The following is a 12,040-nucleotide window of genomic DNA, read 5'->3' on the forward strand; positions in this document are numbered from 1 at the left end:
AAGCTGAGAAACATTGGCATGCACAGGTCTCAGTGACAGCACAAGACAAATGCTTTAATAAATTCAGAACATACTGTATATAGCTGTGTCATTTTGGAAGAAAAAACAATAACTAGCTTTCAACCAGTGTTACCCTATGAAAAATGTTTTTAACATATATTTTTATTCACGTAAACAATACTGAGGGTGCATGTAATTGGGGGAGACTGTGAGGGAGAGAAAGATGTCTTACCCCTTGATTTCCATTAAATCTGATCAATGGTCGTGATGACAGCACCTATAAAACACAGATAATAACAGCAGTGTTAAATCATTTTCAAGGTAAGCACATTAGAAGATTTCATTAAGACAAATTTTCAGATAACATCTTGTAGGTTCAAGTCCCTCGAGTAATGAACTTCTTATACCAGAAGCTTCAACCATTCAATGAGGGAAAAAAAGCTAAGAAACTATTAATTTAACATTATATTAGATTTAAGATATGTTTGTGTAATGGAATGTCAATTAATAAACATAAACATGATACCGATATGTCTGTGAAAGGCTCATATTGGGCGATTTTATAAACTGATAAATCTGTCGAGCTCTAATTTCAAATATTTAGTTTCAGTATTTGAAATTGAGTGACTCAAACAATCAGCAGTATTTTAGTTCCCGAAGAGAAAACTCCTTCAGAAAGTAATTGAAAGAGGAAAACTATGTCGAGGTAATCAGGAAGTTAACAGTGCTCCAGTTCTGGTGTAATAGAGCAGCAGAGTAACAATTTGCATCGATAATTGTCGTGTTTAAGTGGCAGCGATAAGTTAACATTCATGGACATCAAAAAAACAAGAACAATTCATTTCTAACGTGCTGCTGCTTTAAAGGATCAAATGGAATCAAGTGAGAGACTGAGACTAAAAAGGTTCAAAGCAGGACGAGCCTATTAAAAGACACAACATGCTCTGTATTCCTGCCTGAACCCTGACCCTGAGACACGCAGCATGCACACACAGACTGGTGAGCTTCTGTGTGGCTTCATTTACACACTTCACATCACAGCATTCACTTTACTCACTTACAGTCCCAATCAGTGTTTGGTGTCAAGTTGGCATTAAAATATGAGCTTAGTATTCTTCATCACATTATCCCCAATAGTATTGTGGATCATGCAGACACAATCAATACAAAAAATATCAGTAGATTTTTACGGAGGTCATGATATCTGCATTTGTTTTTTTGTTAGTTAGTCCATGCCAGCAGTCCCATTCTTACTAAAGTGAGGATGCCTGTTGGTCTGGGCCATATGGAAACATTTTTAATCACGATAATTTGTATATATATATATATATATATATATATATATATATATATATATATATATATATATATATATATATATATATATATATATATATATATATATATATAATCACGATATAAATCAAATCACTGTCATTTCTACTTTAGATGGTAAAAAAGATTAGTGGTATTTCCTGTCTTTGCAGGAACATGCTTTCGATCAAATTTGCCCAGCCCTAAAGTGGAGCATACACAGTTAGTGCGTACAGTTTGGGACATCTGCATGAGGGTCTGTGCCTACCCTTGCGGACATGGGTGGATGACATTTACATGACGAGGACCACAGTGGACTGGCAGACATGGTAACTATGAATTCGCCTTACCGTGATTGCACGGCCTTGGCGGAGGTATACATTCTACTGAGTAGTGATATTTATTTGATATATATGGATATGACATGTAACAAATGGTTAAAACAACTGGACGTTGTCATTATGTGTTATGTGCTTTAACCATTAGGCCACAAAATGTGTGCCATGGCCAATGACATATTGTTAAGTGAATCAGTACCACAGTTATAAAGCCAGTACATGATATAAAATGATTCTCTTACTGTAATCATTGTAATGCAGCTTATTTATTTTCATAGCAGCCAGCCATTTATAATGATATCCATATAGGATATGTCGGGAAATGAAGTGATTGGGGTCACTGGGTTATAAAAAGCCACGGTGACATTATGCCAATGCATCGCTCCCTTTAGTTACTGCTGTTCTGTGAAAAATTGATTTGAGCAAATGGATTGTGCTCACGTCACACATGCGGAAGGCTGTGTAAATATTACCCAGACTTTACTTCCAGAACTTTGGCTCCTTCAAATAATTTTGCTAATCCTTGGTGTTGCTAAACTTGTTTCACCAGCTGCATGGGTACAACAACTTGCCAGCCAAGCCTTCACCAAGTCTGGTGTAATAATTGATTGCCTTTATAGCCAAACAACTAAGCAGAAAAGGCCGGATTCTTCCTAAGTAGTAGCATGTTCAATAGCTTCTGACAAACCCACTCAGGATCATGAGGTTGTGTTTTTATTGATGACGTAGGAAAGAAGCAAACCACTGTTATGAATATTTTGTGAGCAACCAAAGACGGTTTCAGTTTGTACTGAGCTCTGAACAGTCAAAAGCTCCCGAGGAACGTCAGACCTTTCATGGAGCCACACTCCCTAGCTTCCCCCTGCAATGTTTAACACAGCACCAGTTTTAGCACTTCCAACCACCCTGTACCCCTCCCCCATCACAGTGCTGCGAGCATAGTGCTACCCTCAGCCTGTTCATTTGAATGGGCTGCTGACATGTCACTATTTTCTGGGACCTGAGCCCAGAATGTTCCACAGAGCTAACCTTAGGGACAGAGTACGGGTCCTGAGCGTGGATCGATGACAAGGCCATGGATGTTCTCACACGCTGCCAAACAGTGACAGAATGGGGATCAACTGGACAGACGCAGCTAATGATAAAACTGAACTGATGAAAATGTTGTTCCTACGACACAAAAGCTTGTCTTCTCGTTGTACTTTGTCCAGCATTATACACAAACACTGACCTGAAGTTCTCCAATGATATTTTGTGTCCAAATGTTTTAACTGCTGCACAACTTAATAGTGATCACAATTTAACATGATCCGGAAGACTTTTTGATCAGCATATACATTTCATGATCCAAAATCGGTCATACAAATAAAGTTTAAAAACCTCCCTGGTCAAGTTCAAATCTGTGCAACAGTTTAATTGGGTATAAAATTGACAAGTTAAGCTACAAACCATCTTGAAACCTTACAGAGAACATCCGGAACACATAGAGAACTGTTCAGCTTATCGCCGTCACACTTGTCCTGTGTGTTGTTAAGGGCCTAGGGAAGGACGGTGTCGAATTTGGTGTGATTTGGACATGTGATACGTTCAATATTGATAAACTGAACCAACAGGTGACCATAGCAGCAGCGGCGGTTGGCTTTCTTCAATGTAAGTGATGTCACAATGACAGCGTGTTCATGGCAACGACAACCGATTCTTCTGTTCAGGGTTCTGCATACTGAGTCGAGCTACACCGAACTTTGAATAAACAGGTGAACAGCTCTTTGTGCAGCAGCTATGGCGAGGCTTCAGTGTCCTGTGGACTGAGTCCTGCAGCCGCCCTTTACTTGCCACGGCTCAGTTACTGCAGGTCACCTTTACAGTTTCAGAAAGAAAGCTGCAACCCGCACCACCACAGCCCATTCCCAACAGGCATGTTTAGAATGAGCACTGCAAAAGCAATTACAAGATGCTATATTATGACAGTTTATGTCAGTGAGTTTGAATTTAACATATTAGGATTTTATCGGTGCAAGAACCTAGCTGTTAGTCGTAGAAAATGACCAGCCTCTTGATACAGGCTCAATAGATCAAGTTAAATTATTTCCCCACACAGTGTAACTCTACTCTTTCGCTCATGTTGCAATGCCAATGGGTTTCTTTGTTTTGTAGTAAATGCATACAGGAATAGCCATATCCAAATCCCTATGGGTATTGGCCGTGGCACCCAAATTGTCATGTGTTAGGTTACATACGTAGCTGTCATAATGATGGGATGTTCCACCTGTCTAGTATTTCAGTGGTGGAAAGAGCACAGTGTGCTACGCACTGTGCAAGTGTGAGATGGTACTGAGTGTACCCACTCTCAATATTAAGTGTGCATGCATCATTACGGAGTGTGCCCAGTGTGTGAAACGTGGTGTAATAGTCTAGTCTTTAAAATAGCTATGACAGAGGAGTGTCAAGCGAGAATTTGAAGTGACACAGTTTGCACCTAGGCTTAACTAGCCTGGTAAATATACCAACCTACTTGTTGGTATATTTACTTTAACTGGTTCTTCATTGCTCGAAATAAACCCTTTGAGGTTTATAGTGTTTTCCGTCTCATGACTGCTGAGCTACCTTTGATCTTATGCTTGAAATGGCAGAACAAGTTTCTTTTGTTTTGCACCACTTGTTGGTTGTGAGGAGAGGATCAGGACATTTATATTGTTTTCACACAGGAACTGCGAAAAATGTCAGGAAAATTGGGTGCAGACATTTTGCCTTACACATATGAAGAGCGCATGAAGACAGCATGGGATTGTCTTGGGGGTCAGACGCGATCACAACAGAAACATTTCTTTGCGAGGGGTGACGTCTGGGTGGGGCATGTAGGAGGCAGGACATTACATATATATTGCACTGCAGAAACCATGTGTTTGTTTATAGCACATTGAAGTTGATGGGAAGCTACTGAGTCAGCTGTGATATTTATACTTGCTGAAACATTAAAAAATATTTGCATTCTTCCAGTTTAATGTCCATAGGGTGTTAGAAACTTCAACAACACACCCACTCTCTTTTCCAGAGATTGGCTGTATTCTCACATGGGCTCACACAGACATTGTACTAGGGGCCAGGCAGGAAAAGTTCTATTAAATGTCTGGAGTAACTGACATTTACATTCTCACATAGAGCTCCTCCCAAAGATTTCAGGAAATTACTATTTTTTCCTCTTTTTGCGTCAGCAAAGATCAACCATTATTTGTCCAGTTACTCCATTGGGTCTTCTTGGGTTAACCTTAGGTCATGATGGTTTATTTTATGAGGCTTATGTATAGCAATACTGTGCAGTGAGACATCAATTGAAAATCCCACTATTATGCTTGCCCAGTTCCCTCACAAAATAACTGCCAACCACTGTATGGTGTTGTTGGCTACAGTAACATTTCTGTTAAGTGACACCTGATGTCTGTGAAGGACTACATCTTTGTTGTTTTAACAGATTCATCCAAAATGCAACATGAGACCACTGTTTTCACAATTATCTGTGTTTGCAAGCCAAAGAGTGTGGACAAAACATTATGGTTTCACTTGGATGTGTCATGACTGAATGTTGTCATCAGCTCCAGTACAATTAAAAAAAGCACAAAATGTGATATTTAGCAGAAAACTGAAGTGAGTTTCACTTTTTTCCATCATATAAAAAGAATCTCATTACAGTCTTTAGCACAGGCTCTTCCAAAAGCTATCTTCCTCTGGTCAGACAAACATTGCCACCATTTGTTACCTGGATTTAACAGATGTTATGTTCCCTATTACAGTTGTTATTACAACTTGGCTCATGATTTGTTATTGGCTGATAAACTGCCATTTACATCTCGTACACACCTCTATGAGATGACAAAAACACTTTTGGTATAAATACATAAAGCTAGCTTTTCCGGAGTCTTATTTTCTGGTATGACATAATAAAAATCTATTAACTCAAAAAAATGTTCAAAAGCAAAGTGTTGATAAAAAATGTCTTGTTTATATACTTTTAATGTAAGAGAGCAGCATATAATCCAAGCAAAGAAGTCCAGTTTCATTACTGGCACTTCCAGTGGCTTTCGGTGAAGACTCCCACAATCACAGTGACTCTGCCTCATGACTCGTGCTGCTTGAATATTCAATTGCTACAGGACTTAAAATAAATAATGTAGCCAACAGTAGTTTCAACCATCTGTCATTTTGTAGGAGCACGACATATAGTCGCATAGATGGCTGAAATTCATGACAAACAAAAGTAGCTCAATGGTCATGGGATTCTGTCAAGTTTTATAAATTGATGAAGCAGCCATTCAGCCATCATGTCTGGGCTTTGATTCATAGTCAATATTCAGTGATATTTTTTAACTGATGAATGCTCAGGTATAAAAACAGCTATATGTACAAGCTCCAGTTAATACTGTACACTTGTACCTGATTTCAGGGATAATATTGCTCAATACTGGTCAACTAGCACGGGCACAAAAAGTATGTTTGTAGACCAAAGATCAAACCATGACCTATGCTTTGACCGATTTCTTGAAAAAGGAACTGCAGGTCAAGGAGTCTGCTCCGCGTGCAGTGACACAAGCTTGACACGGTCACATGTGTCAACGCTGCCACAGGACGGAGGAACACTATGACATTTGGAGTCATATTTGGCCTTAGTGGTTATGGTCATCCCTTGCAGCGTCCTGTGACCTGCTGAAACTGGGGAGTCAGCATTCCTTAAATAACCATCGCACTGGCACAGCCTGACCAGCTTCAAGCAACATAATCCCCGCCCAGTCTCCATTACTTCCCATACCATTCCCATACGGGCAGAGGCAGGGGGTAGCCAGGAGCCAGGCACTGTAAGCTGACCTCCTCAATGAACCCTATAGCCTGCCACCGCAAGTACTTGACTAAGTATTGATCCATATCTACATGTAAACCTCTGGCATTCAACTTAAACTCTCAAATTAAAAACTGGATGCTTTCAAATAAGATTTTCAAGAGGGTGTCAATGTTTCATCCATAAACACAGATAAATGTCAGTAATCAAATATCTATCTATCTATACTACCCGCCGAACTGATAACACACCAAAGTCAGATGTACACCCGTCTACAAACCCAAAACTTCAGGTTTAGGTAAAAGGAGCCAACATTAGTGGAGACAGGACATACCTAATGTATGTTAAACAAAAGTCTTTGGTGCGCTCCCTAAATACAATACAAGCCAGTAGCCAGTCAGATTTACCTTTAGCCTAAGAGTACTCTCAAGTTCTGCCTGTATCATTGATTACAAACCCAAAACACTTGATGGCACTAAGGTGCACAGTTTATGTCCCTACCATCCGCTGGTGGCCACTAACACCTGCTAACATCTACTGGTAGTTGGTAACCTAAATTGTGCAGAAGACCTTCAAACGTACAAGGGATATTTAACATCTTGTCCTATATTCTCAATGCCATTTGAAACAAAAACTACCAAATCAGATGTATTCAATGTAACAAAGACATTAACGCTTGTTCCGACTTCCAGGTAAAAAAACTCTCTGAGGTCATTCTTAAACCACACAATTTAAATATTTCACACTTTCAGCAGCTGTAAAATGACAGATCTCGACAGGCGTGACATGTTTATTGTTTCCTTGTTTTGCTGGCCCTGGCATTATGTAACATATAACTACACTAGCCAGAACTAGCCATTGGTTTACTTCAAGAGCTTGTTATTAAAAATAACTGGATTAAAACCAGCATCATTAAATGCATCCCAATATTCATTGACACTGATCATTTCTTCCAGAGCTTTAAATGTTAATGTGAAACATAATTAACAGCTCACAAAGAGATGATGCATGTCCTAAAGAATTTATGCAGGTTATAACAACAATTACAACCACTACCTCACCACAAGACAAAAGATGTGACATGGGCTAACTAAAAGTTTTAACAATCACATGGGACTACTTGTATTTTCAGAACAAATGACAGGTCCAATTCTGTGTCGCAACAACAGACATCCAGAGACAAAATTATAAACTTATATCTGCACTCCCCATAACCTTCAGCTTGATGACGTTAAAGTAGCTTTACTTATTTCCTTGCTTATGTCACAGCCTGTTAAAAAAAAAGACAAAAAACATGAGTCTCTGGGCTGATAGTCCCACTGCAGTAGCTCCAGTTCACTTTGTCCTCAGACGACCAACGGAGGAACCGGCTGACAGTCACGTCTCATACAGGAAGCTCAACTATTGCTAGTGGCTGACTGCTGTTCCACTACAGGAACACAGTAAGAATGACTCAGTTATAATAAGATTCTTGGAACTAGTTAACATGGCAGAAACAGATTTGCAGCTGAGCCAACATTTGTCATTCGGTCATGTTACATTGGAACAAGTCTGTGAACATTTTGTTCCTTACTCTCCAAAGTATCATAGTAGTGACTTCACAATAAGTCTGTTGACAAATAGAGCCTAACAGTTCTTGCTGCGTACATATTTTGTGAGCTTGAGTCCACAATTGATCAAAGCTGCTGTGCTACATCACACTGGCTTGGAACAGCGTCGATGAACGGAAGTGGTCAAGGGGAACGACCATATTTGTCCAAGCAAAACTGGGGTCATAAACATGAAGCCTGATTACTTCTGTGACCACACCACAACTTTTTCTTCGGAAGGCTTGTGTCATTCTGTAGCTCTCTTCCGCTTCCTTTATCGAGTTCCCAGCTCACCCCTACATTTGGGTGCCAGCCAGTGTTTGAGTTATGAGGAAGCCTCAGCTTCTCTAGAAGTTACCAGAGCCAGAATGAAAACAATATATGGTCAAGTTTTGGGTGGTGTGGTGTCTGTGTTAATAATTGAGCCCTTAATTTGATTGATAAATTACATCCCAACCACTAAATTAGATCATCAACTTAGTTGCTTATCCAAGTTGGTCTGAACTTGGAAAATGGCAGAACATCACACATAACTTGAACCTCTCTGGTGAAGCAGTTTGGCATTTAGTTTAGAAGAGGGAAGATTTTTCAGATATAGCATGAGCAAATGACAAAACTGTCACAAAAGCTCAAAGCTTGTACAGATCTCACACCGACAAGCAACAGATAGCCACTTTTTGAGTGAAAGCATAACATAATATCTTTTGTCAATCTATTTTTGCACAAATGTGCTCCATGTCACTGATGTTTTTCATTTAACCATTGTGTCAATTTTAACCTTTAACTTTAGACGGCTCTGAGCACTCGTGAGTGGGGCTGACTAAGGAGTGTGTGCTCCCATAATGTAATGTATACGCAGATGCAATTAATTTAGACACGTGGCACACCTCCACATGCTAACTGGGTCAGGTGGGTGGTATGATGTCTGCTCATCATCTGTCAGTGTGTGAAGCTAATGTGACTGGGTCACAACGAAAGCTGTTAACTGTTGTGATCATGGTGTTTATGCCTGTGTGTTCCTGGTGTGTGTCTGATAAAAAAACATAACCTGTATTGTTATTATATCAAAAAAACAGCACCATGAGATTTGATAACAGATCTCCCAAAGTTTTAACCACAGTAACACCCCCACCCCACAAAAGGGACAAAATGTGATTCTAACAGTTGTGCCAGCTAAGGTCGATCTACTGCTCTTAACACACGTAAAAACAAGCACTTGCCTCTATTCCATCCTGATTCATCCATTTGATAATCCAACATCTAAGATCTTATCAAATAGTGAGTAAGGGCTTTAACCGGAATAAGAGGGGAAATGATGCAGAGTGCAAAACAACTAGACCAGGTAGCGAGCCTGCATCTCTTTAATACAAACGTTCTTAAAAAGGTGCATCTTGGCCCTTTAGCATGATCTCACAACTTGCCTCTTTGGTCCTACGTGTATGAGCCGACAAGCAACATTTCTTGTCGTTAATGCAGTAATCATTACATTAGCATATGTTGAAAATGAGATTTCATAAGGATGTGCATTTAATGCTCCTTTGTGGAAAGAAAACAATGGTGCTACGGGTGGGGCAGCGATCTACCCCTCAAGGAAAGCCCAAGTGACAATATTTAACTCTGTACAGGCCGAGATGCTTGAGCTGTTTGCGTGTGTTGTCCTGCCTCCTCGTGAAAAGAAGACCCTGCGCTGAATTACAATGAATCTAAATGATAACACATTGGTATAAACCCTTCTGTTGCTATATGATTTTAAAATGTTTTGCCAAAATTGTTGAAGAGAAGCTATCCTGAATTATAAACAATGCTAGTTGGATGTAGCAGCACAAACCTCTTGGGTTGTATGCTCTGTGTTTTAGTAAAAAATAATAATAATAACAATCACCTTTTTCTTTTTATAAATTAAACATGTGCAACAATTCAGCATGATGCCATAATGTGCCATCGCCAAAATGTCAGATCGCTCTACATCTCTAAAGGACAAAGGCCCTTTGTAAATGTAAAAAACATTCAGTTATTTGCCAACTAACTGTAGCTAGAATGACAAAAGCTTAACGAGTCGAGGGGTCGCCCAATATTGACAATTTCGGCCCGTGTGACGTAGCTCCACAGTTACCTGTCACACTTTTATTGTTCAGGTTTATTGGTTGCAGTTGGGCTGTGCACAGCCACTGGAGCTGGGGGATAAGGCCCTTTCCTCCTGCACGGCTTGCCAGGTTTTCCCTGTCAAATATTTATAGAAGCTGAAATGTTAGATGGCCATCACCAGACCTACAGCTCTCTACACAACAAGCCAGGCCAACGCCACCAGGAGCAGCAACAGCCCAGAGATCAGAGCTGGACATGTAGTGAGTTAATTAGTTGGATCTCCAGATAAATAAGTTTGGAGCAGTTGTAAAGCTGTGAGGTGAACTTGAGCCTCCAGTGGCAGTGAGGGGGTTGGGAGACAGGATTCGGATGAATAATACTGGGTACTTTTCCAAATTATTCACCACGTTGTCATCAGGCTTTGCTTGAATTAAAGACTGGACCGTAGACATGTACCTTTAGTGAGGTGGTGGGTATGGCTCAGGCATTTAAAGTTACCCTCTATGTGAGGCTACGTTAGCTAGCAAGGTCTGCCTGCTTTTTTGACAGCTTTAAACTTTCTGGAAACATCCGTCCTCCCAACACAAGTTACTCCATGTTTCCTGTTGGAATTATCACGGACGTTCACACGAGTCAAGTGAGGAGTTAGAACTGTTCTAACAACGAAAACAAACGCAGCAACACAGTGAAATAACGAGTGGAGCTCGGGCTCTTGTTAAATGACCGAGTCGGTGCGGAGCGAGCGAGTCTGGGTGTAGCTCCGTGAAACAGCCGCCTAACATCCAACAAGTCACCCGGCCAGATCCAGTAGCTGGCGGATCCAGTAGACGGTCCACCACGCCATCGCTACCCCCAGCCTCCAGCAGCCTGCTGCGGGCTGTGTGCGGCGGCGTGACGGCAGCCGCATCGGGCAGGGAGGCAGCCTGAGAGCCGGGGGGGGGGACTGACTGACCTCGCTCTGCCTGTCACCGAGTCCTCCGCCCGGACAGACCTGTACACGCAGAACCGGGACGCCGCGGTGCCGGGGACAGCCCGCTTACCTTGCCGCTCTGGTAGCCCTCGAAGGCCTTCAGCGCGCTGTCAGTGAGTTTAACGTGGAAGACGGAGACATTGCTGCCGTTGCTCACTCTTCCACAGGACAGTCCGTAGCACTGCTCCTCCTTCAGCGCCGCCATCTTGCTGCCGTTCCCACCACGCGCACGGACGCGCTCTGTTGTAAACCGAGAAGTCCCGTCGCTCCTCAATGAATATTCATGAGGAAGCAGCCCAGCGCCAATGATGTGGCCCCGCACGCGCGCGCACACACACACACACACACACACACACACACACACACACACACACACACACACACACACACACGCGTTAGACACACTTTTAAAATCAATACTTAGAGAATATACTCTCTATATCAACACAGTCAAATGGTTTATTTCAGCGCGACAGGTCATCGACTTTTTTTTGAAAATAATTTTACTTCACATTTTAGACAACACGTGAGTCAATGTGTTTCTGGTGCCATTATATCCCCATCGTGTTCTGTGAAGATTGTGCTGTAGTTATTAGTGGAGGACACAACATACGCGTCTCGAGTCATTTGGAAACAAAACGTTGCTCATCAGTAATGCGGAGGAAGGAGGAAACAGGTCATCTCGTTACGTCAGCGATACGTCAATGTCTGGAAAAAAACCCACAGTTCGGGAACATCCATCAACCTCGGGAATGTCCGAGTGTAAACACATACAACTGTGTAACTGTAAACACTGATCAGCCGAGACATGTCAAGGACTGGTTTTATCTTCATGTCTTCAAAAACAAATATGAATATGCAGGGATCATAATAGAGAATGTGTGTGACTCATACAGACATTACCACTGGGTGCCGA

At 41.4% G+C, this 12,040-nt stretch overlaps 1 protein-coding gene across 1 annotated transcript in view; it reads right to left on the bottom strand.

Annotated features, from left to right (window-relative positions):
- ell (elongation factor RNA polymerase II) overlaps positions 1–11,401 on the bottom strand; it is a 35,356-nt gene extending 23,955 nt beyond the window's left edge. The window contains exons 1-2 of the mRNA XM_034584277.1: positions 11,195–11,401; positions 233–277 (exon numbers count right to left, since the gene is read on the bottom strand). Of these exons, the coding sequence (XP_034440168.1) occupies positions 233–277; positions 11,195–11,329 (180 nt within the window). The 5' untranslated portion in view covers positions 11,330–11,401. The remainder of the gene's footprint in view (positions 1–232; positions 278–11,194) is intronic.
- Positions 11,402–12,040: the final 639 nt, after the last annotated feature.

Source organism: Hippoglossus hippoglossus, chromosome 4, assembly GCF_009819705.1.
Source record: "Hippoglossus hippoglossus isolate fHipHip1 chromosome 4, fHipHip1.pri, whole genome shotgun sequence".
NCBI classification, from domain to species: domain Eukaryota; kingdom Metazoa; phylum Chordata; class Actinopteri; order Pleuronectiformes; family Pleuronectidae; genus Hippoglossus; species Hippoglossus hippoglossus.